The 23,401-nt window shown below is 61.8% G+C and overlaps 2 protein-coding genes across 20 annotated transcripts in view; one reads left to right on the top strand and one right to left on the bottom strand.

Annotated features, from left to right (window-relative positions):
- Window positions 1–18,675, top strand: part of MYO18A (myosin XVIIIA) — a 33,950-nt gene extending 15,275 nt beyond the window's left edge. For 11 of the 19 annotated variants that reach the window (XM_061363500.1, XM_061363499.1, XM_061363496.1 and 8 more), the window contains 33 exons: window positions 810–821; window positions 1,276–1,452; window positions 1,524–1,614; window positions 1,695–1,887; window positions 2,318–2,404; window positions 2,999–3,140; window positions 3,230–3,389; window positions 3,473–3,659; window positions 3,747–3,984; window positions 4,739–4,848; window positions 4,927–4,992; window positions 5,230–5,358; window positions 5,776–5,919; window positions 6,747–6,836; window positions 7,645–7,764; window positions 7,840–7,951; window positions 8,064–8,191; window positions 8,321–8,475; window positions 9,529–9,652; window positions 9,732–9,932; window positions 10,214–10,324; window positions 10,647–10,751; window positions 10,838–10,984; window positions 11,077–11,190; window positions 11,337–11,453; window positions 11,548–11,631; window positions 11,827–11,964; window positions 12,546–12,731; window positions 12,815–12,954; window positions 13,850–13,894; window positions 15,279–15,401; window positions 16,278–17,441; window positions 18,473–18,598. In XM_061363500.1, the coding sequence (XP_061219484.1) occupies window positions 810–821; window positions 1,276–1,452; window positions 1,524–1,614; window positions 1,695–1,887; window positions 2,318–2,404; window positions 2,999–3,140; window positions 3,230–3,389; window positions 3,473–3,659; window positions 3,747–3,984; window positions 4,739–4,848; window positions 4,927–4,992; window positions 5,230–5,358; window positions 5,776–5,919; window positions 6,747–6,836; window positions 7,645–7,764; window positions 7,840–7,951; window positions 8,064–8,191; window positions 8,321–8,475; window positions 9,529–9,652; window positions 9,732–9,932; window positions 10,214–10,324; window positions 10,647–10,751; window positions 10,838–10,984; window positions 11,077–11,190; window positions 11,337–11,453; window positions 11,548–11,631; window positions 11,827–11,964; window positions 12,546–12,731; window positions 12,815–12,954; window positions 13,850–13,894; window positions 15,279–15,401; window positions 16,278–17,433 (5,132 nt within the window). In that variant the 3' untranslated portion in view covers window positions 17,434–17,441; window positions 18,473–18,598. Of the gene's footprint in view, window positions 1–809; window positions 822–1,275; window positions 1,453–1,523; window positions 1,615–1,694; window positions 1,888–2,317; window positions 2,405–2,998; window positions 3,141–3,229; window positions 3,390–3,472; window positions 3,660–3,746; window positions 3,985–4,738; window positions 4,849–4,926; window positions 4,993–5,229; window positions 5,359–5,775; window positions 5,920–6,746; window positions 6,837–7,644; window positions 7,765–7,839; window positions 7,952–8,063; window positions 8,192–8,320; window positions 8,476–9,528; window positions 9,653–9,731; window positions 9,933–10,213; window positions 10,325–10,646; window positions 10,752–10,837; window positions 10,985–11,076; window positions 11,191–11,336; window positions 11,454–11,547; window positions 11,632–11,826; window positions 11,965–12,545; window positions 12,732–12,814; window positions 12,955–13,849; window positions 13,895–15,278; window positions 15,402–16,277; window positions 17,442–18,472 lie in introns of all 19 variants that reach the window. The other 8 variants (XM_061363502.1, XM_061363501.1, XM_061363491.1 and 5 more) reach the window with 4 other exon arrangements.
- Window positions 18,676–20,095: 1,420 nt separating this feature from the next.
- Window positions 20,096–23,026, bottom strand: PIPOX (pipecolic acid and sarcosine oxidase). Its single transcript, XM_061363484.1, has 8 exons — window positions 22,844–23,026; window positions 22,457–22,605; window positions 21,812–22,013; window positions 21,061–21,243; window positions 20,846–20,992; window positions 20,622–20,780; window positions 20,431–20,506; window positions 20,096–20,355 (listed from the first exon to the last, which is right to left on the bottom strand). Exons 1-8 carry the CDS (start codon window positions 22,991–22,993, stop codon window positions 20,225–20,227), a joined length of 1,197 nt encoding a protein of 398 aa, XP_061219468.1. The 5' UTR covers window positions 22,994–23,026; the 3' UTR covers window positions 20,096–20,224.
- Window positions 23,027–23,401: the final 375 nt, after the last annotated feature.

The raw sequence follows: 23,401 nt of genomic DNA, 5'->3' as shown, positions 1-23,401 counted from the left end.
AGCTCCATCTTTGCCTGCTGCCCCCCAACCCAGTCCTATTGGTACCATTGTTGGTGTGGGCACCAGCACCCAGAGCTTACCACGGGCTGCAGGGCTTGCTCTGATGGGTGCCAGCTTCACTGTTCATCCCTGGGGATGGGCAATGTGGTTTCATGGGGCTGCTCTTCTCCCCCTTCCCACCGTGGTGCTGCATGGTGACAGGAGGGCCTGGCTATGGCACAGCCCATATGGGCACCTGGAGCTGGTGGCTGTACCAGGGGAAAAGGATGAGTTGGGGATGGGAAGAGAGAGAGCAGGAGGATCTCAAGGGCACAGCGTGGTGCAGTGCTGGCTCTTGGGGTGCTCCAAGGCACTAGAGGGCAGCAGGGCCCTGCTGCAGCCGTGCTTGGGCAGCTCTGGAGCCTCCTCATGGGGGTCTGCTGGGGGAGGAGCCCCACATCCTGCTTGGGGGGGAAGCATCCCTGCATCCCGCTGAGGGAGAGCATCCCAGCCCCAGCTCTGTGCTGCATCTCGTGGGGATGCTCATTGCCAGCTCAGCCGCACCAAGCCCCCATTTCCTTGGCTCCTTTAGACTTGGGCTGGATCCATCAGCAGCTCCCCATGGCAGAGCTGGGCTGCTCCCCACCGCTGCAGCTGGGGCTCACAGGGGAAGGGGCCCCCGTGCTGGGTCGCAGGCTCTCAGTGCAGCGGTGCCTGGGGACCTGGGGTGCTTGGCATGTGCGTGGCGTGAGGGCGTCCCCGTGCCGCTGTGCCGGTGTTTCTAACCCTGTCTCTGTTCGCATGGTGCATGCTGCCCCTTTGCACTGCAGACGCCGACGAAGGTAAAGTCTTGTTCTCCGTGTGTCTCTGGTTTCCCCCTCCCAACCGTTGTGTCACCATTAACCTCCTCCCGCCTCACGTGCCCTTCCCCAGCATCCCTGTGCTTGTGTCTGCCCTGCCCCATTGCAGGGGGGATGCTCAGTGCATGTGGCCGAGCAGGGATGCGTCCCCTCACAGGCCCCAGGGGTCCCTGGGTGGTGGCACTGAGGGGTGACCCCACTCTGTGACCCACAGCGTGGCTCTGGGCTGAGCCCTGCAGAGGCACGAAGCCGTTCATCCCCCATCTCTAATCAGACCCCAGAACTCGCTTCCCAGCCCTCCTGCATCAGCTCCCTCTGTGCACAGCATTCCCAGCCTATTCTGGGGGATCTGAGCCCATCCCAGGGCTGGCTGGGGGTGCCCCCCATTTGGGTGGGTGCTGTGGCAGGTGCTGAGCCCCCTTCTCCCCTCTTGCAGCCGGGAGGAAGCAGTTTGCACGGCACGAGTGGGCTCAGAAAGCTGCCTATCTGCTGGGCTGCAGCCTGGAGGAGCTCTCCTCCTCCATCTTCAAGCACCAGCCCAAGGGCACCCTGCAGAGATCCACCTCCTTCCGACAGGGCCCTGATGACCCACCCTTGGGGGACAACAGCACAGGTATGGTGAGGGATGGGGGGGACACCCCCAGGGGACACCAGTATGGGGACATTAAGCATTGCCTTGGCCAGGTCCCAAGCTGACAGCCCTGGAGTGCCTGGAGGGCATGGCGGCCGGTTTGTACTCTGAGCTCTTCACCCTCCTCATCTCCCTCCTCAACAGGTACATACTGGGTGACTGGGGAGGTGCTGGGGTGGCCGGACAGCCCCCAGTCACCCCGCTTTGCCCCCTTGTCCCCGCAGGGCACTGAAGTCAAGCCAGCACTCGGTGTGCTCGGTGACGGTGGTGGACACCCCCGGGGCACAGAACCCGGAGCTGTCGGGGCAGAGCCGAGGGGCCACCTTCGAGGAGCTGTGCCACAACTACACCCAGGAGCGCCTGCAGCTCCTGTTCCACCAGCGCACCTTCGCCCGCGAGCTGGAGCGCTACAAGGAGGTGACAGGGACACCCCCAGGGCTGCCATCACCTCCTCCCCACTCTCTGTGTCTTTCCCCTGTGGTTTCTTGCCCTGTGGTTGCTCTGGACCAGTCCAGCAAAGCAGCTCTGATGATGCTCTATGCAGCCACAGCTCCCTTCCTGGCAATCCCTTTGTTAGCAGCTCCAGCTCCATCCCGGCAGCTTTGTTTGACAGAGTGCCAGTCTATGGGGTAGTGCTGGTGGTGAAAATCACTGTCGCTGCTCCATCTTTGTGCAACAGCACAGGGGGACCCATCCATGTGTCCTGGTCCCTCCTTGGCACCCAGCAAGCAATGGGACACTGGGAGCGTCCTGCTTCCTTCCTACACCCCATTGAGACCAATTGCCAGCCCTATCACTGCCTCCCCACTGCATGGTCACTGACTGAGCCTCTGTTCCCCCTCACCAGGAGAACATTGAGCTTGCCCTGGCTGATGCTGAGCCCAGCTCCTCCAGCTCTGTCGCTGCTGTAGACCAGCCCTCGCACCAGGCACTGGTAAGCACACACTGCACTTCCATCTGGTCACACCATGGCATGATGCAGCCATGAGCGGCTTTCTTGGCCTTTTGGCACTAGTTTGGGTTAGGAGAGGGGCTGTCCCGAATGCTTGGCTATGAGAGCACATCTGCAAGCGTGTGTGCAGCCCCCATCCCTGGTGCACCCACTGGTGCGGTGTCCCCACTAGCTCTGGGAGCTGCCTGCGCTGCAGGCAGGAGGGTGCAGAGATCATGGGTGATCCCTGGGGTGCACCAGTCCTCGAGGTGTTCAGGTCCCCAGCGTTTATGGGTCCTCAGGGTTCTCCAGTCCCTTGAATGCTCTGGTCCCCAGGGTGCACCAGTCCCTGGGGTGCTGCAGTCCCTGCTGGAGGAGGCTGCAAGCACCATCCATGCACCGGTTCCAGCCCATGGGTACCTGAGCAATGAGTTTTCCACCCCAACCACATGCAGTGCCCCGAGTGCTGCAGACACTTCCCCTGCTGGGTCTCCATGAAGCAGGGGCCCTCTCTTTGGTGCTGACAGCAGCCAGGGTTGCATCCCACCGCAGGGATGCTGCGTGCCGGATAGGCTCCAAGCACGGTGTCACCCGCAGGTCCGGTCACTGGCACGCACGGACGAGGCCCGGGGGCTGCTGTGGCTGCTGGAGGAGGAGGCTCTGCAGCCGGGTGGCAATGAGGACACCCTGTTGGAGCGGCTCTTCTCCTACTACGGCCCCCAGGAAGGAGGCAAGAAAGGTGAGGAGGAGCCCGGCACCACGGGGCAGTGCATCAGTGCTGGTCCCTGGGGCTGTGCCCAGCGGTGCCATGTCTCTGTCTCCCTACAGGGCACAACCCGCTGCTCCCCAGTGACAAGCCCCGGCACTTCCTCCTGGGGCACAGCTCGGGGACCAACTGGGTTGAGTACGATGCCACGGGCTGGCTCAACTACGTCAAGCACAACCCAGCCACCCAAAATGCCTCCATCCTGCTGCAGGAGTCGCAGAAGTGAGTCTGGTCCTGGGGTAAGGGGGGGATCACAGTGGGGTAAGAGGTGGTTTAGAGGGTGACATCCCCTCCGTGCCCCACAGGAAGGTCATCAGCAGCCTGTTTGCCGGCCGTGGTGGCTCAGCGCTGGTGCTGTCGGGCTCGGTGGCAGGGTTGGAAGGGGGCTCCCAGCTCGCCCTGCGCCGCGCCACCAGCATGCGCAAGACCTTCACCACCGGCGTGGCCGCCGTCAAGAAGAAGTCCCTGTGCATCCAGATCAAGCTGCAAGTGGTGAGTGAAGGGATGCCATGGAGGGGTTGATGGATGCAGCACTAGGTCCAGCCTGTCACCGCTCCCCTCCCTCTCCCACGCCTACAGGACGCCCTCATCGACAGCATCAAGAAGTCCAAGCTGCACTTTGTGCACTGCTTCCTGCCGAAGGCGGCGGGCGCCGGCGGGGACCCCCGTGCTGGGCCGTGCCGGCGGGTGAGCGGCAGCGAGCTGGAGCTGCCCCCGGAGCACTGCGAGGCCGGGCTCATGCAGCTCCATGTGCCCCTGCTGCGCGCCCAGCTCCGCGGCTCCCGCCTGCTCGATGCCCTCCGCATGTACCGCCAAGGTGAGATGCGGCACCCTGCGGGGTGCGTGCCCCATCCATGCATCCTGGATGTGTCCCCTCTGTGCGGAGCCAAACCCTACCCCAGGACCCCCTTTGGCACATCCCATTACTCCAAACCCCCCCGCCGTGGTCCTGTCCCCCCTCCCTTGTGCTGGGGACAGGCATGGCCTTAATAGGGTGTCTCCACTGGTGCCGCCGGCTCCTGGCAGCGTTCCCGCTGGCAGCCAGCCCCAATCCCGCTGGGACGAGGGCCTCCGGGTCGTGCTCAGCAGAGCATTTATCGATGCACGTGGCTGGCTGCCCAGCCAAGGGTTTAGTGCCTGGGGGTCGGACCCTTCCTGCTGCAATAGGGAATCGATGGCGCCGGGATCGATGGCCGCTGTGCTGGGGTCAGCATCCCCATCAGTACCCCGTCACTAATTAAGAGGTGGAGGCTCGGCACCGTGAGCACGATGCAGCAGTTGGCTGCGGCTCAGGAAGGAGCCTGTTTGCTTGCACAAGCAACACACGTGTCCCTGCGCTCCCCTGAGGCAGGATCCGGCCACTTTCCCCATGGATCCTGGCCAAACTGGCTGGAGGACACAGCCAAGGAGAGCCTCCCGGGGAGGGTTGGGGTTCTCCGTGCTTGTGCCACGTGGGGTGACACCATCAGCTCTCCCAAACGATGGTCCCCAGCGAGTCAGGGCCCATAGCGCTGTCCCCGGCCATCCCCTGGGTGTCCTGGCTGCTCCTACACCCACCTTGCTCCCCACAGGGTACCCTGACCACATGGTGTTTGCGGAGTTCAGGCGGCGCTTTGACGTCCTGGCCCCTCACCTGACCAAGAAGCACGGGCGCAACTACATCGTGGTGGATGAGAAGCGGGTACGTGGCCTGTGCTGGGACCAGTGCTGCACCCCAGGGTGCTGCCAGCACAGCCCTGACACCTCTCCCTCCCTGCAGGCAGTGGAGGAGCTCCTGGAGTCGCTGGACCTGGAGAAGAGCAGCTACCACATGGGTCTGAGCCGGGTATGATGACACCGGCTGTGGGCAGGGATGGCTGGCGTGGCATGGCACAGCGTGGCACGGCAGCACAAGGGCACCACTGTTTGCTCCCACCTACCACATTCCTCTTGTCTGGGGAATAAAACCCCCACGGCGGGACAGGACCGGAGGCTGCGGAGGGGAGAGCTGCATCCCCAGCAGCCGGTGCAGCCGGAGGGATGCTGGCACCCATCGGCATCTCACCCTGCTCCCATCCCGCAGGTGTTTTTCCGGGCTGGATCGCTGGCCAGGCTGGAGGAGCAGCGGGATACGCAGACCAGCAGGAACATCACCCTCTTCCAGGCAGCTTGCAGGGGCTTCCTGGCACGGCAGCACTTCAAGAAGAGGAAGGTTCGTCCCAGCAGCTCTCCCCTCCCAGCTCTGCTGCACAATTTCGCCTAAAATGGGCAGCGCAGCCTTTCTGCTGCCTCCTGGGCCAGCACCTCCTCCTCTCGCCTCCCCTCCACCCCCCCCCCGCGCCCGCCCAGCCGTGGGGGGCCAGGGGGAACCGGGGGGGCGGAGGGGAGTCATTGGGCATCGCTGCGGTGGGATGGAGCAGAGCATCGGCTCCTGCGTTTAACAGCAGAGAGGGTGTAAAGCAGGCATCTTGGCAGCTCCTCACCGGGAGATGAGCATTGAGGGGCTGGGAAGAGTCAAACGGATGAGCCGGGTGCAATTAGCCCAAATGCTAACAAAGGGGAGCGTGCCAGGGTGCTGAGCACCCACCCTGCTTTGTCCCACTGACGCCGGACCCCGTGGTGATTCCAGATCCAGGATCTGGCCATCCGGTGCGTGCAGAAGAACATCAAGAAGAACAAGGGGGTGAAGGACTGGCCCTGGTGGAAGCTCTTCACGACGGTGCGGCCCCTCATCGAGGTGCAGCTCACTGAGGACCAGATCCGTGGCAAAGACGTGGGTATCTCTATGGTGGGGGATGCTGAATGGGGCAGAGAGGGGCTTGTGGGGGGACTGGTCCCAGGCAGGACCTCACAGTGGGGTGGGATGCAGGATCCTGTGGTGGAGTGGGTGCAGGATCCTATGGCGTGGTGGGATGCAGTAGCCGATGGCTGGGAGGGATGCAGGATCCCTCAGTGGGATGGGATGCAATAACCGATGGCTAGGAGGGATGCAGGACCGCGGCTGCCCCATACCCCATCAGCTCCCGGCTGGGTTTGCTCCCTCATTTGCCATCAGCATGTCATTAGCATCCCCAGAGCCGGCTGTTGCCCGAGCCCAGTTACAAGGCGTGGAGAATGGCAATGAAGCTGTGTGCCGAGAGGCATCTGCGGGGGCCACCCCGTGCTGGCAACCGGACACTGCTGCCCCTGCCGGTCCCGCCCAGCACGGAGCCTGGCTCAGCTTTCACCCTCATGGGTGCCTGTGCTGGGTTCAGAGGAGGGAGGGAAAGATGCTGGCCCGTGGTCCTCAGGCATCCTGCTGAGCCCCCTCCCTCCCCATCTGGGCTGGGTGCACCCAAACCCTTTGCTGAGCTGCCGATGAGTGGGTTTGCTCCCACCCCATCTCCCAGGGGGATGATGCAGGACCCCTCTCTGTCTCCGCTGGGGCTGCCTGGTGTTTTGACACCATTTATGGGGTTGGAGTCAGCACGGCAGCGTTGGGGAATTTCCCTGCCCAGCCTTTGGCAGGGGAGCCCCCATCCTGCCCACCCAGTGCTAGGGGGGTGCTGCGGGGACCTGCCCTGCTCTGCCCCCCCTCCCTCACTGCCCGCTCTGTTGCAGGAGGAGATCCAGCAGCTGAAGAGCAAGCTCGAGAGGGTGGAGAAGGAGCGAAACGAGCTGCGGCTCAACAGCGACCGCCTGGAGAGCAGGGTAGGTCCTGCCGGCACCGGGAGGGGATGCGATGCCGTGCCCTGGGCCATGGACCCATTCCTCCACCACCACCCCTGGGCCGTGGACCCATTCCTCCACCACCATCCCTGGGCCATGGACCCATTCCATCCCCACCACCCCTGGGCCATGGACCCATTCCATCCCCATCACCCCTGGGCCATGGACCCATTCCATCCCCACCACCCCTGGGCCATGGACCCATTCCATCCCCACCACCCCTGGGCCATGGACCCATTCCTCCACCACCACCCCTGGGCCATGGACCCATTCCATCCCCACCACCCCTGGGCCATGGACCCATTCCATCCCCCACCACCCCTGGGCCATGGACCCATTCCTCCACACCACCCCTGGGCCATGGACCCATTCCATCCCCACCACCCCTGGGCCATGGACCCATTCCATCCCCACCACCCCTGGGCCATGGACCCATTCCATCCCCACCACCCCTGGGCCATGGACCCATTCCTCCACCACCACCCCTGGGCCATGGACCCATTCCATCCCCACCACCCCTGGGCCATGGACCCATTCCATCCCCACCACCCCTGGGCCATGGACCCATTCCTCCCCACCACCCCTGGGCCATGGACCCATTCCATCCCCACCACCCCTGGGCCATGGACCCATTCCATCCCCACCACCCCTGGGCCATGGACCCATTCCATCCCCACCACCCCTGGGCCATGGACCCATTCCATCCCCACCACCCCTGGGCCATGGACCCATTCCATCCCCACCACCCCTGGGCCATGGACCCATTCCATCCCCACCACCCCCCCTACAGATCACAGAGCTGACATCGGAGCTGACGGACGAGCGGAACACTGGGGAGTCAGCTTCCCAGCTGCTGGACGCCGAGACAGCCGAGAGGCTGCGGGCAGAGAAGGAGATGAAGGACTTGCAGGTAAGTGTTCCTCACCATAGCCACGCAGCGTCTCCTTCACCCCTCGGTGCTCACCGTGACCTTGTCCCCTCTCAGGCTAAGTACGATGCTCTGAAGAAGCAGATGGAGTCGATGGAGATGGAGGTGATGGAGGCTCGGCTCATCCGGGCGGCTGAGCTCAATGGGGAGCTGGATGATGATGATTCTGGTACTGTCCTGTATCCGGTGCTGGCTGCTGGCACACCCCGGTGCCCTGTGGTCACGGTGCTGTGCCCCCCTCACCCCATGCAGCCCCTTGGTGACCCAGTTTCCCCTTGCAGGTGGCGAATGGCGGCTGAAATACGAGCGTGCGGTGCGGGAGATCGACTTCACCAAGAAACGGCTGCAGCAGGAGCTGGAGGACAAGCTGGAGGTGGAGCAGCAGGGCAAGAGGCAGCTGGAGAGGAAGGTGAGGGAGGGACCCCTTTATCCACTCAGCATGGGGATGGATGGGCAGCTTGGAACTGAGGGAGCACATGGCCGGTGGGGACACGGTGGCTTCCTAGAGCCTCAGCACCCCGCCTGCTCCTGCCCGTAGCTGACAGACCTGCAGGCAGACAGCGAGGAGAGCCAGCGGGTGCTGCAGCAGCTGAAGAAGAAGTGCCAGCGCCTGGCTGCGGAGCTGCAGGACACCAAACTGCACCTCGAGGGCCAGCAGGGACGGAACCACGACCTGGAGAAGAAGCAGCGGAGGTGGGGACCGCGCGCTGGCGATGCTGGGACATAGCAGGGGTGGCATCGTCGCCACGCACGGTGGCATGACCATTTTAGCAGGGATCTGGGCACTCCACCAGCCCCTGCTTGGCCGAGGTGTCTCCAGGGGGGATAGAGCTGCCCGAGTCGGGTGTTTATGGTGATGGGGATGATTCTGCTGCTATTCTGGGGGGCTCAGAGCTGAGTGATGCCCCTGTGTGGTGCTCTATGTGGAGATAGAGTGATGCTCTATGGTGGAGGCTGCTCATGCTCCATGGCTGTGCTCTCATCCTGTCCCCTCTCCCAGCCCCGGAGTTTGCTAACGTTATTAAGCAGCAGGGACGCTTTCATCTCATTATGGTAATGATCACACACACAAATACAGCAAGAGAATCCAATCTAATTAATTTCCATTTCCGTGGATTGGAGCCTGTGTTAATGCAGCTCTTTATTACCCAGCGTGAGCAGAACGGGGATTAGCCGCCGAGGTGTTTAATGCAGGTCACAAACTCAAACACAGGGTTGTTTTCCAAGCCCCAAAGGCAGCAATTTCAGAGCAAACCCCACTGATCCCCATCCCAGGGGCATAGGGAAAAGCTGCCCCATAAGCAGTCCCCCACCAGGAGCTCATGTCCCCCCCTGGGTATGGCATCAGTGGCATCCCATATGGGACCATGGCACTGGACTGCCACAAGAGCCCATCTCAGCATGTGTTGCAGCCCCTGCATGTCCTGCTCTGAGGGTGCAGTGTCCCCAGATGCCTATTGCATAGCAGGGTGTCAACATCAGCATGCACCAGCCCCACTGTGGGTGCTGTGCTCTCCATTAGCCACTGAGGGAAGGCGTTGGGAGGAGTTTCTCCAAGTGACTCTGTGCCACCGTGCTGGCAATTAAAAGCTCATCAACAGCATGTTTCAAATGAGCAGCCAGCGACACACTGCCCTTCTTAGTGCCTGCTGGTGTGTGATGGGGATGCTGGGCACGGTGCTGGTGGCACAGGGCTGGGGACCCATTCCTGGTGTGCTGAGTGCCTGTCCTGCTGTCCCCACACAGGTTTGATAGCGAGCTCTCGCAGGCACACGAGGAGGCACAACGGGAGAGGCTGCAGAGGGAGAAGCTGAGCCGCGAGAAGGACGTGCTGGTGGCCGAGGTCTTTGGCCTCAAGCAGTTGCTGGAGGTGAGTGGTCCCATGGCCTCTCCCCATTCCCCCCCACCAGTGGGTGTCGCGGGCTCATGGTGCCCCCCTCTCCTTGCAGGACAAGGACTCGGACATCGCAGGGCTGACACAGAAGGCAGAGGCGCTGGAGGCTGAGCTGCAGGACATCTCCTCCCAGGAGTCAAAGGATGAAGCCTCCCTGGCCAAGGTGAAGAAGCAGCTGAGGGACCTGGAGGCGAAGGTCAAAGACCAGGAGGAGGAACTGGATGAGCAAGCTGGGACCATCCAGATGCTGGAGCAGGTACAGCGGGGAGGGGTGAGGTTTCTGGGTGGGGTGGTTTCATGCAGGGCTGTTATTACCTGGGACGGGCTTGCTTGGGAAGAGGAGGTGTTGGGCCAGGCATCGCTGGTGCCGGTGCGGCTCCTGGCTCTCCGTGCCATGGCCCGGCAGGTCACTATGGGGCGGGAAGCCCGGCCAGCCTCAGACCGGGGGGCTTTCCGGGTGAGTGGCACCCAGGGAACGGCACTGGGGTCCCCCCATGTCCCCTTTGCACTGACCACATCCCCCCTCCCCATTTGCAGGCCAAGCTGCGGCTGGAGATGGAGATGGAGCGGCTGCGGCAGACCCATGCCAAGGAGGTGGAGAGCCGCGACGAGGAGGTGGAGGAGATTCGGCAGTCCTGCCAGAAGAAGGTAGGGCTGGGCTGCGGCCCCTCTGCCCATGGGTGTCCAGGCTGTGTCCCTGTGCCCTGGTCGGATGCTGGGAGCTGCCAGCCGGGCACCATCACCCAGTACCCGGCTCCCACGCGTCCGGCCGCAGCCCGGCTCCACTGGCTCGGCGAGTCCGACCGGTCCCTGGGCTGCCCGGGCCAGCACACACTGGGCTCTGTGCCTGTGGTTGCGCAAACACCGGGATGATGGGGTCACCCCAGTCCCCGGTGTGTGGGGATGCACAGGAGAAAGGGGTCCCAGCCCCTTCCCATTACCCTGACCGGCTGCTGGGGCTGTTCTGCAGCTGAAGCAGATGGAGGTACAGCTGGAGGAGGAGTACGAGGACAAGCAGAAAGTGCTGAGAGAGAAACGCGAGCTGGAGAGCAAGTTATCTGCTGTCAGTGAGCAGGTAGGGCGCAGGGTGGCTTTGGGAGCCCCATGGTGGGGTGGGCACCCTGCTGGTAGCATCCTGGAATGATCCCCCCCCCGCCACAGGCCAACCAGCGGGACTTTGAGACAGAGAAGCGCCTGCGCCGGGACCTGAAGAGGACGAAGGCGCTGCTGGCCGATGCGCAGATCATGCTGGACCACCTGAAGAACAACGCGCCCAGCAAGAGGGAGATCGCCCAGCTCAAGAACCAGGTGAGCAAACAGATTCCCCCTAAGAAGCACAGCCCTCGAGGGATGCGGGGTGCCCCCATCCCTAAGGTGGGCACTGAGCCGTGTCCCCGCAGCTGGAGGAGTCGGAGTTCACGTGCGCGGCCGCCGTCAAGGCCCGCAAGTCCATGGAGGTGGAGATCGAAGACCTTCACCTGCAGATCGATGACCTGTCCAAGGCCAAGGCAGCGGTGAGTGGGGTTTGGGGCAATGCATCATGATGGGATCCTGCCCCACCTGCAGCCGGGTCAGGGTGACCCCACACCGTTTGGGTGGCTTTTGGGGGTGGGTGCCCTGCTCTTGGGGTGCAGTGGGAGACACAAGCGGCTCCCCGCAGCTGGAGGAGCAGCTGAGCCGGCTGCAGCGGGAGAAGAACGAGGTGCAGAGTCGGCTGGAGGAGGACCAGGAGGACATGAATGAGCTGATGAAGAAGCACAAGGCGGCTGTGGCTCAGGTGAGGGGGGAACAGCAGCCACAGCACCCCCATAACTCCTCTCTTGGAGCTGGCACAATGGGGTCCCTGCTGATGGCCTCCATGTGCCCCACAGGCATCCCGGGACCTAGCGCAGATGAGTGACCTCCAGGCACAGCTTGAGGAGGTCAGCAAGGAGAAGCAGGAACTGCAGGAGAAGGTAGGGAGCATTGACACTAGCCATGGGGATGCACCGTGAGTGAAGCCAGGGGGCACATGGGGACACGCAGAGACCTGCTACCCACACTATGGGGTGCAGAGCATTCCCATGGGGAGCTCTCCATTGAGATGTGAGCGGCAAGGCTGGCAGCTGGGGACCGGGGAGGTTGTGCTTGAGGCTGTGTTTCCCCTGCAGCTGCAAGGCCTGCAGAGCCAGCTGGAATTCCTGGAGCAGTCCATGGTGGATAAGTCGCTGGTGAGCCGGCAAGAGGCCAAGATCCGTGAGCTGGAGACCAGGCTGGAGTTCGAGCGGACGCAAGTCAAGCGCCTGGAGGTAGGTCCGTCCATACGGAACCGGGATACACCAGGACCATGATGTGAAGCTGCCCAGGGCATCCCCTGAGCACATCCCCAACATCCCCTTGCCAGGCCCCCCATGCTGCAGCCCTTGTCCCCGTTCCTGCAGGGAAAAGCTCCCTGCAAGCACCAATAACAGTAATCCAGCACCCAGCCTGGCAAAGTGCTGCTCTCCCTGCATTGACTTAGGGAAATTATAGACTCTGCCTGCTTTATATTCTGCCTCTGCAGCTCTGCCGGGGAGTGCAGCAGCTTAGCTCTCCTCTTAATATTTTCCAGGCTATTATTTCCCTTCCCCGCTCTCTCTGCCGGGGCCATAAATATGCAGCGGCTGGCTCAGTGGCTTGGGGGAGAATGGAGCTATTTTTTCCCTACGTTACACGCTTTAATTACTTCACACACAGTTAAATCTGTTTCCCCAATTCAACAAAGCCCCTCGTGGTTGTGCTGGCCCTGGGAGGGGGGTTTCTCCTTCATCCCCTTGAGGATGGGAGCCATTGGTGGGCGATGCTCTAAGGGGAAGGGATCGAGGGTGACCCCGTGCCTGGTGCTCCGCAGAGCCTGGCCACGCGGCTGAAGGAGAACATGGAGAAGCTGACGGAGGAGCGGGATCAGCGCGCGGCCGCTGAGAACAGGGAGAAGGAGCAGAACAAGCGGCTGCAGCGGCAGCTTCGCGATGTCAAGGAGGAGATGGGCGAGCTGGCCAAGAAGGAGGCAGAGGCCAGCCGCAAGAAGCATGAGCTGGTGAGGGAGCCACAGCAGGGCTGGGCACGGGGGACGAGGGGGTGTCCCCAGGGCACCCGGCTCATCCTGCTCCCTCCCTGCAGGAGATGGACCTGGAGAGCCTGGAAGCCGCCAACCAGAGCCTGCAGTCGGACCTGAAGCTGGCCTTCAAGCGCATCGGGGACCTGCAGGCGGCCATCGAGGATGAGATGGAGAGTGACAGCAATGAGGACCTCATCAACAGGTAAGAGCACCTGGGCCTGGCCCCTGTGCAAGGCACATCACTGGGGTTCACTGCTTCTCCTTGCCACTTCTGAAATGTCACTGGGACCCCTCGGCTCTGCCAGGATGCCGTCTGTCTGTCCGTCCATCCATGCACCATGCACACATGCATCCAGCCATCCATGCATCGTGCACGTATGCATCAGTCCGTGCATTCCACCCTCCACAGCCCCAGTGCAGCTTCACTCGCTTGTGGAGGTGCCTGAAATGCAGCCAGGGCTGTGCCGGCTGGCTGGAACCTGCCAGGGAGCCCCAGGAGCCAGGGCAGCGCAGGCTGGCAGGAGGTCTGGGATGCTGGGATCCAGCCCAGCCCGGGACACTGGAATCCAGCCCAGGATAGAACCATGGAATCGTTAAATCGTTTGGGTTGGAAGAGATCTTTAAGGGCATGGAGTCAGAATGTTAACCTGGCGCTGCCAAGTCTACCACTAAACCGTGTCCCCAAGTGCCACATCCACACGTCTGTTAAACACCTCCAGGGATGGTGATCCCACCATGGCCCTGGGCAGCCTGTTCCAGTGCTTGGCAGCCTTTTTAGTGTATAAACTTTTCCTCATATTCCACCTAATCCTTCCATGGCACAACCTGAGGCCATTTCCTCTTATCCCATCACTTGTTACCTGGGAGAGGAGGCTGACCCCCACCTCACTACAACCTCCTTCCAGGTAGCTATAGGTCTCCCTAAGCCTCCTTTTCTCCAGGCCAAACACCCCGAGTTCCCTCAGCAGTTCCCCATCAGATTGATGCTCCAGGCCCTTCACCCCCATTTATTCCCCATCCTTTTGGTCTTTTATTTTTTCCTTTGATTTGATTTCCTTTCTTCTGTGTTTCTCCCCCCCCCCCCCAACCCCTCCCAGTTTGCAGGACATGGTGGCAAAGTATCAGAAAAGAAAGAGTAAACTGTGAGGAGCTTCTCTTTCCTTCCCCCCTTCCCCTAACCCCCACCTCACCCCCACGGGCCGGGGCCCTGCATGCCACTGGCCCATCTCCGCATGCCCTAACAGCACCCACAGCACGGCACATAACCGCATCCCATGCAGGGGGGACGGGATGAGCCCCCAGGATGGGGCAGGGGGGATGCTCTGCCATGGCTGACGATGAGCACATTGGTGTGGAGCCCCACCGCCACCCACCATTAATATCCCAAGTGTGGTCGCTGCACCACGACGCGGGTCGCGCTTAACTAACGGCACGGATGCGAACTGTGTTTGATGTGGAGTTTAATTCTGATGGTTATAAAACCTCAGCTGCCCCCCCGAGTTTGTTTTAGGGGGCTCGTTGGGGTTTGCTTTGTTGTCGTTTTGTGGGTTCTTGTTTGTGTTCTCCTTCCAAGCCGAGCGTTGCCTGGATGTATCGCAGGGGAGGGAGACACGTGCGTGATGGAGCGTGGCAAATTGCTTTGCATGTAAAGAGGAAGATGCAGATATAGGGTCCATCCCAGGCTGTGCTGTCTGCTGCCAGCCCCAGGCAGGGAATAAGCCTGAAGCTGGGTGGATAACCCAGCTCTTTAAGATGATATGATATATCCCATCCTTGGTGGGATCCCTCACCTCTCACCGGCCGCCGGCAGGGTGGTTAGAGAGGGGGCCGTGCCGCTTCGATTTCCTTATGGATCCCGCCAGTACTGCCATAACCCTAATGAAAGCAGTAAGCAGTTAGGTATTAAGGGAGATTTATACAGGGATGCTTTTAACGTGGAGGAATGGATTTTGCAATGCGTACGGCACCTTCTTTCTAAAGGCAATCAATATGGTTACGAACGGCTGATATACATTAGATGGTTTAAGCCAGATAGGACTTTTTTAACGCTGGGATGTAAATCAGAAGCTCCAGGCTCGGCAGGGCTGTAAATCTGCCTGCCTTGGCGGGGTCGTTTCTGTTCTGCTTGCTAAACTCCTGTTTACCCAGGGCCATCAACATTGCTCCTGCTCGCTGTAATTCTGCACTCGATGGTGGCCTATAAAACAATCCCACTTATTTCCTTCCCAGCCCTAGGGCTGGAAATCCATGTTTCTGGAGCTGTGCCCTGCCTGCTGCCCTGTGCAGGAGCTCCTTGGATGGACAAAGGGGTGGTTTGGGGGTTTGCGCTCCATGGAGCCCCTATGTATGCACACTGGGGATGGAGCAGGGCTGTGGGATGAGGTTTTGCCCGCACCAGGGTACCCAGGCAGTGGGTGCTGGGAGGGTTCAGCGCCCACCAGCGCAGTTTGCCACTCCAGCACCCAGAATCTCACTGCCCCACGCTCACATCTTGCTTCCTCTCACCCCACCCCGCTCCTCCGGCAGTGACGGTGACTCAGACGTGGACTCGGAGCTGGAGGAGCGCGTGGATGGGGTCAAGTCCTGGCTCTCCAAGAACAAAGGCTCCTCCAAAGCACTCTCGGATGACGGCAGCCTGAAGGGCAGCAGGTGGGTGCAGGGCTGGGTGCAAAGGACAGGGTGAGCTGTGCCAGGGGATGGACAAGGTATGGGGGGAGCACCCATGGGGTGTCACACTCTGGGTGCTGTGCTTGTGTCGCTGGCCAAGGAAGGGTTAAGTGATGACCAGCGTAGTCTCCATTGGGGACACATGTCCCCCCACCCAAACGGACCTCCATGGTCACCCATCATTCCACCGGCTGCACCACTGTGGAGGCACATGGGCATCACAGCCCCGAGCCCATCTGCCTCCCCAGCATTCCCAGTGATCAGCTCTATCCCTGTGCATCGTCCCCCTTCTCCAGGGCTGGATCCTCCCCAGATCTCCCCACACCTCTCAGCGATCACCAGCAGAAAGGGGGCCCATGTCCACGTGCCCCGATGGCCAGTGTGGGGCTGGGGCACACATCCACACTCCCATTCCCTAGGGAAAGCGCTCGCCTGCTGAGTGCAGATTGCTTTTACCCAAACCCAATTTCCTAGCCGGGCTCTAGGAGTCCCAGGGGGGTCCCCCCTCCCTTCTGCCGAGCAGGAGGGGCGAGATCTGAGCCGGGTTTTCTTAATTGGTTTAATTTATTCAGCGGTGCAGATGTAAAACACTTTGTTATGGGCGATAATTCCTCCTTTCCTGAAGTCAGGAATCAAACGCCACGGCTCCAGGTAGCCGACAATGAAACAGATTGAACGCAGCACTTGAAAAAGGGGAATCAAAGTGCTGGGCTAGAACAATTCCCCCATTGACATGACATTTTAACCCGGTGCTATTTCCCACTGACGCACATCGCCGAGGCGGCGCAACCGCCCCGCATCACCCGCTCATCTCCATCTCTCTCTTGTCTCCCCGGTGCGTGCGTGGTGCTGGCACAGGGCAGCCCCACCGGATGGTCCAGAGGCTGAGGAGCGCCCGGTGTCGGTGTTGAGCTGCCTCAGCTATAGGAAGCGCCCGGGCCTCAAGGACTCTATAGGTGGCCATGGGGATGAGCAGACGCTGTTCAGTGCCTTGGGAGAGCGGCCGCCTTCCCCCGAGCGCGCTGCTCGCAGGGCAGCCCGCAGCACCGAGCCCGAGGACCGGGCGGCCGTGATCGCCCGCGCCTTCGCCGATGCCAGCGGCCGGGCTCGCCGAGGGCTGGGCAAGCGCTGGTCCCTCTCTGCCGCCGATGGAGACAAAGCCTCCGTCGCCTCCGCCCCGGTGAGCCGGGCATCCTCAGCCTCCTGGCGCGGGATGGAGGATGAGGAGGCAGGGGATGAGCGCTCCTCAGTGCTCAGCTTCGCCCTCTCCAGCCCTGGGAGCTTGAGGAGCCGGCGCGGGGGACCCGAAGGTCGCCCCCAGTCGCGGCTCTCCCTGGCCCGCAGCCGCATGGAAGAGGCAGACGAGGGCTCCCGTGGGCAGCCCCCGCTGGGGCGCAGCTTCTCCGTGCCCCCCCGGCCCCGCAGCGCTGCCTCTGAAGAGGGGAGTCCCAGGGACGCCCGCCCCGTGGGGCACCGCTCCTACCTGGACCCCGACCTGGAAGCTGCCATCCAGGAGGTGCTGAGCTACCGCCCAGCGCGGGCCTGGGGCTGCTCCAGCCCCGACGCTGACTCCGATGATGGCCGCAGCGTGCGGAGCGTGCGGAGCGCGGCCCCCTTGGGTGCTGCCGACCCCAATCCCGGCAGCCTGCGCCGCTCCGCGTCCGCCCTCGACTGCTCCCGGCGGCACCGGCACCGCAGCAGCTCCTGCTCCTCTGAGGAAGAGGAGGAGCGGAAGAAGAAGAGCAGCTCCAAGAAGCGCTCCAAGAAGTCCAAGAGGAAATCCAAGAAGAAGAAGAAGCAGGAGTCATCATCATCCGAATCGGATTCCTCCTCCGGTTCCTCCTCCGGCTCCACCAGCTCCTACCGCAGCACCTCCAGTGTCAAGAAGGGCCCAAAGGCAGCGGGGGGTGAGGAGCAGGGGCACCCCAACCGGGGCAAGAAGGAGGAGAAGCAGAGGAAGAAGCAGGTCGACAGCCTGATGATGAAGTATCTGTACCGGCCCGAGAGCGACTGAGGCAGGAGGTGGGATTGGGGTGTGCTGTGCAGCATGAACCTCCCCGTGTGCCACTAACCGCTCGTCCTAATCCTCACCCGGCTCCGGGTATGGACCTCACCTTTGCCAGGTTCTTTGGGATGTGTCCAGAGCAGCCCTGCTTTTGGGATGCTGCAGGGCATCCCCAACGCATCTCCAGCCGTGGGGCATGGCCACAGCAGGACCAGCGGCATGTTTGGGATTAGGAGCTGTGGCACATGGGATACGGGGAAGTGCTGATCCCTTCCCATTCCCCAGCCACCATCCAGGATGCAGCTGAGTTTATTCCTTCAGGAAATTTAAGGGCTCACCCCAGGGAATTCAGCGCCCTGGGGACAGCAGTGGGTCCCAAAGGCATTGGGGAGGGATGGGATGGGTACTAACACGCATCCATTGCAGTGTGTGAGCATGGAGGGCAGGCAGCACCCACAGTGGGGGGGCCAGGGTGGATGGTTGGGACTTGGGAGTTGTTTCTCATGGCAGCCACATCCTGCTGCCCTGTGCTGTGCAGGGGCTTGTGATGAGGATTTGGGGTGCAAATGGGTGCGCTGTGGTCTCCAGCCATGATTTCAGAGCAGGGTTTATCCTTTCCAATGGCTTGAATGGGAAAAGAGGTGGAGGAAAGGGAAAGAAAAGCCTTTTGGAAATGTAGTCATAGTGGGACTGCCTGACCCAGGGCCAAGGAAGGCATCATGGTGTGATGGTGGTGGGGAAGAACACCCCCAGCACCCAGCCATGGGCTCTGGTGCATGCAGGATGATGTCCATGAGCACTGGTGTCTGCATCCATGGCCATGTGCTGCGTGCCTATGGGGCTGGTAGCCACTGAGCAGGCCCAGTTTGATCCATGGGGCAATGAGTCCGCAGCAGTGGAAGACACCCCAAATCCCTCTGAACCAATCATAAAGGTGGTGATGGAGGCTCCATCCATCTGGCTGCCACCTTGCTGGCTCACCCAGGGGGACCGAGCCCAGCAGTGCAGGGAGCACTGAGCCCCCATTATCCCCCCCTTTCTCCCACAGCCCCCCAAGTTCCCGGCACCATTTCACCTACGACAGATGGGACGAGGAGCAGGACGCCGAGGGAAGCACCCACAGCTCCCCCAGCGAGGCCGAGAGCCGGGCGGCCGAGACCCCTGCCTAGAGCCCAGCATCACCCCAGAGACACCCAGCTCCATAGGGCTGCTCCAGGCAGCCGCTGGCTCCTGATGCACAGGACATGGGGGGGCACAGCCCTGCTATGGGGGGAGCAGCCCGGCCGGCTCACTGCCTGCAGCCCCCAAGCCACCTTCCCACCTCCCGGCTGCCCTCGGCGGTGGAGCCGGGCATTCCGGCGTCCTGGTTTGTTCTTCCTCAGTGCCTGCTGGCTCCTTGGTTTATAACTTAAACACCCCCCCCATTTCCCTTCCCTTCCCCAGGCACCCCAGTGTCCTCTTAAACCCCTTTTAGTTGAGCCAAAGACGTCTCTCACTGGCCAGGCCCTGGGGAGCAGCCAGGAAGGGGACATGGGGATGGGGTCCCACGTCCCCATCCCGGTTGTTGTCACCCCCCAACCCTCCCTGGTTGTTTTGCACTAGCCCAGCTGTGCGTACCCCCCATCCCCATCCCCTTTACTTTCAGTATGGAAATAAACATCATTTCTGGCTGGTGGCAGTGGCTGCTCTGTGTTGGGGGGGGTCACCCTGTTTTGGGGGTGATGGGATGGCTCCAGCCTCCATGAGGATGCTGTATGGAGGGACCAAGCCTTGCGCCTGCTGCACCCATGGGTGATGGGGAGAGGAGGCAGCCCTCGTGGGTGCTGGCACTGCATCATTTATCAATCCTCATGAATATGCAGATGAGCAGCAGGGATGGGAGCCCTCCGCTCAGTGAATTATTTAACATGGAGGAGATGGTGATGCCCATCGCTGGCCGCCTGTGCTGGGTATGGCTCCAGCACCCACCCGCTGATTCGGGGTCCCCAGGACCCCACAAACCAGGTTGTTTGGTCCCTTCTCCCAAGCATCTCTTGGAAACAAATGGGGGCAGCTCTGCGCTCGCTGCCATAAAGCCACGCTGCGCTAATGCGCTTTCATTAAGTGGGAGCGATCTAATGATAATAAAATGGCACATTTAACATTAAAACATTTAACTTGACTCCTAAGCGAGAGCGTCTCTGCACTGCTCCAGCTCCATCTTCATGAGGCTGACAAAGCTCCTTAATTTGTTTCCTGGGAGCTGGTGCTTGGTAGAGACAGCTTGGCACCACGCGGCATGGGGGATGCTGGGATGCAGGGAGGCAGGGTACCAGGATGCTGGGATGTGGGGATGGAGGGGCAGGGATGCTGTGTTCTGGGGATGTAGGGTGGCAGGATGCTGTGCTATGGGGATGCAGGGCTGCAAGATGGAGGGCTACTGAGATGGGGGGAGGTAGGGACCAGGGTGCTGTGATATAGAGATGCAGGGGTGCTGGGATGTGGGGTGGAGGGGTGCGAGGATGCTGGGTGATGGGATGGTGGAGTATGGGGATGTGTGGATGCAGGGTAGCTGGGGTGTGGGGTGGAAGGGTGCTGAGGTGCAGCATTCTGGGACACCAGGATGCAGGGATATGGGGTATGTGGGGATGCAGGCATGCTAGCACACCGGGATGTAAGGATGCTAGGATGCAGGGATGGGGTATGTGGGGATGCATGGGGATGCAGGCATGCTAGCACACCGGGATGTAAGGATGCTGGGATGCAGGAACACAGCTGCAGGTCAGTGTGATGCTGTGTGGGCACAGCCAGGGCCCCTCACCTACAGTGCAGCCCGAAGCACTCCGGGGAAGCGGGTGATGGCAAAGGGAGCAGTGCTATGGGATGGCTCCTCACCCAGGCTCAGCTCACACAGCAGCTTCCCCACCACCGGTGCCAGCTTGAACCCATGGCCTGTAGGAAGACAGCGGAGGTTGGGGGGCACAGGCCCTATCTGGGCACTGGGGGGTGTTGGGTGCCCTCACCTACCCGAGAAGCCAGCCCCAATGATGATGTTGCTGTGCTTGGGATGCTGGTCCAGGATGAAGTCTCCATCCGGGGTGTTCTGGGGGAGCCGTGGTGTGAGGATGCAGGGCCAGGGCTCCTCCCCTGCACCCGTTATTGTGGGGAAGGCACGGCAAGGTCCAGCTTGGGGTTGGATGCCCCTGGGGGACACTCACCGTGTAGAGGCAGGTCTCCATCACGGCTGGCCAGGGCTCCAGCCCCGGCAGGTAGCTGCTGATGAAGCTGCTCAGGAGGGTGACATCGGGGTTGGGGGTACCCGGGGGCACCCGGTCCCGCTCATCAGGGTCCGTGGGGCTGCCGTGGTGGTAGCAAACCTGGGGGGCTGCAGGTCAGGGGGGCTGCCGGGGGGACCCCCCTAACACCACCGTACCCTGCTCACCTTGACCAGGCCGGGGTACTCGAGGGCGGGCAGCCCATAGATGCCGTGTGGGGCTTGGCTCAGCCCCATGGCCATGAAGCAGGGACCGGCTCTGCTTGTGCTCCCAGGCTCTTTCTCCTTCCAGTAGCAGACGTCGATGCGCAGGGGCTGCGGTCACAGCGTTAGCCCTGGCCCTGGCCCTGGCCCTGCCACCCCATGGTGCCACCAACCCTCACCTGCAGCGGGAGGCGGAGACCCAGCGGTGCCAGGAGGGCACCGGTCCAGGCTCCGGCGGTGATGATGAGCCGGGGGGCTCTGTACACGCCGGCGGTGGTGGTGATGGTGAGCACGGCCCCGGGCTCAATGTGCAGCACCCGCTCCCCGTCCTGCAGGGTGCCCCCGTGCCGGCGGAAGGCATCCTGGGAGGGGATGGGGACAGGAGGTGGATGCAGGGACTGAGCCAGAGGTCACCCATCCTATCCCATCCTATAGCATCCTACCTCATCCCATCCCCACTGATCCCATCCCCACTGATCCCATCCCATCCCAGCACATCCCGTCCCTTCCCTTCCCATCCCATCCTATCCTATCCCATCCCTTCTCTTCCCTTCCCTTCCCTTCCCATCCATCCCAACCCATCCCACCCCATCCCTTCCCACCCATCTCATCCCACCTCATCCCAGCCCATCCCATCCCATCCCATCCTATCCTATCCCATCCCTTCTCTTCCCTTCCCTTCCTTTCCCTTCCCATCCATCCCAACCCATCCCACCCCATCCCTTCCCACCCATCTCATCCCATCTCATCCCATCCCATCTCATCCCAGCCTATCCCTTCCCATCCCATCCTATCCTATCCCATCTCTTCTCTTCCCTTCCCTTCCTTTTCCTTCCCATCCATCCCAACCTATCCCACCCATCTCATCCTATCCTATCCTACCCTATCCCATTCTATCCTACCCTGTTCCACCCTCTTGACAGCACCCACCTGCACAGCCCGCAGCGCCCGGTCAGCGAACAGCACCCCACCAGTGCTGTCCCACAGGGCCACCTCTCCATCATGCAGCCGGAGGCCTGGGAAGTGCTGGGCCAGCTCCAGGGCACCAAGGACGTGGTTGTCCCCCAGGCTCTGGCGGCAGCCCTCCAGCTCCGGGTCACCCGCCGGCCCCAGCACCACCAGCCCCGTCCGCCTGTGTCCCAGCAGCCCCATCAGTTCCCCCTCCATGCGCTGACCCCACTTGCTTTGCCCCTGGGGGAAACCGAGGCACTGGCAATGGTGATGCTTGGGGTGTGCGATGCCTGATGTTAGGCATGCTGGGTGATACAGGCTCTACAGGTGATAATGGGGATATGGGTGCATGTGGTGATGCATGGGGAGGATCCGGATGCCAGCATCCCACTCACCACCACCCTCCCCCAATCCAGCTATTGCCATCAGCCCTGACCCCAGCAGAGGAGGATCATTCGGATGCTCATTTCCTTAATGATGCTTCCTTATGAGCCCCATAAATTACCCAGGGCTGGCAGCTGCTGCTGGGGCGGCCTCATCCAGCCCTGACACACAGCTTCCACAGCCCCCAGCCCCACACGGAGGGGACAGTGCCCTGTGGGGCCGCATCCCCATCGCCATCACCTGTAGAGGCTGGTGCCGGCCTCGTCCTCCAGCCGCTTCCAGAGGCGGAAGCTATCAGGCATCATGCGGGCATAGGGCAGCCGGGGGTAGGCGCTGCGGGTGATGCGGCTCTGCCCATGGGAGCTGCCCCGAGAGTGGGGCAGGAGGAACTGCGGAGCAGGGGGACAGGGGGGTTACGGCCACCCCCTGACCCCACTGATACCGGAGGACACCGCCTGCTCTGATGCTTTCCCAGCCCTGTGGTGCTGGGAAACCGGGGTCCTGGCACTGGGGGCACTGGGGTGCTGGCACTGGGGGCATGCGGCAGCTCCACTCCATGCCGTGCAGAGGGTATCCAGGTCTGCAGGCACCCACCCCAGCTCCTTGTCAGGGCTGGGAGCACGGTACCTGCTCCAGCAGGAGGGTGTCCCTGTGGCGCTGGGCCAGGTGATAGGCGGTGAAGGAGCCCTGGATGCCGGCCCCGATGACGATGGCGTCGTAGGTGTCCTGGTGGGGCTGGCTGGAGGCAGCCATGTCTGTCCTTGTCCTTGTCCCCATCCCTGCCTGCAGCCAGGAGCAGAGCCAAGGGGAGGGATGGGGCAGAGTCCAGCCATTGGTGGTGGAGCTTTGGCCACCCTCCAGCCCCAACAGGGACAGTGGGAGCCGCATCCTTCCCACCAAGACCAGGCTGAACCCCACATCCCAGGGTACCCGAAAGCACTGCACCCCTCCACCACCTTCACCCCCCTCAGCAGGATCAGGGCAATAGGATGGGATAAATATGATGGAAAAGTGTTTCCAATCAATCCCCCTTTCCCTCCCTGCTGGTCCCTGGACATGGGGCTCAGCAACGCTCCCATTTGTGTGCAATGCGAACCCCCCGCTTGCTTCAAGACAAGCAGGTTGGTTTTTTCCCTCCAGCACAATTTATTACAGCCATAAACCATTTTGGTGCCATCTTTTGTT

The sequence above is a fragment of the Neopsephotus bourkii genome, unplaced genomic scaffold (genome assembly GCF_033783945.1).
Source record: "Neopsephotus bourkii isolate Nb327-2 ecotype Australia unplaced genomic scaffold, CSIRO-AGI_Nbou_v1 NB_1154, whole genome shotgun sequence".
Lineage (NCBI taxonomy): Eukaryota > Metazoa > Chordata > Aves > Psittaciformes > Psittacidae > Neopsephotus > Neopsephotus bourkii.
The sequence above is the reverse complement of the archived record's forward strand: the minus strand, read 5'-3'. Positions and strand labels throughout refer to the sequence as shown.

Coding starts and splice junctions, on each gene's coding strand:
- PIPOX (XM_061363484.1), bottom strand. CDS start 22,993: ATGGGGACAAGGACAAGGACAGACATGGCTGCCTCCAGCCAGCCCCAC. Junction 22,014..22,456: donor GCCGGCACCAGCCTCTACAG/GTGATGGCGATG, acceptor GCTGGGACACAG/GCGGACGGGGCTGGTGGTGC. Junction 20,356..20,430: donor CATTGGGGCTGGCTTCTCGG/GTAGGTGAGGGC, acceptor GTCTTCCTACAG/GCCATGGGTTCAAGCTGGCA.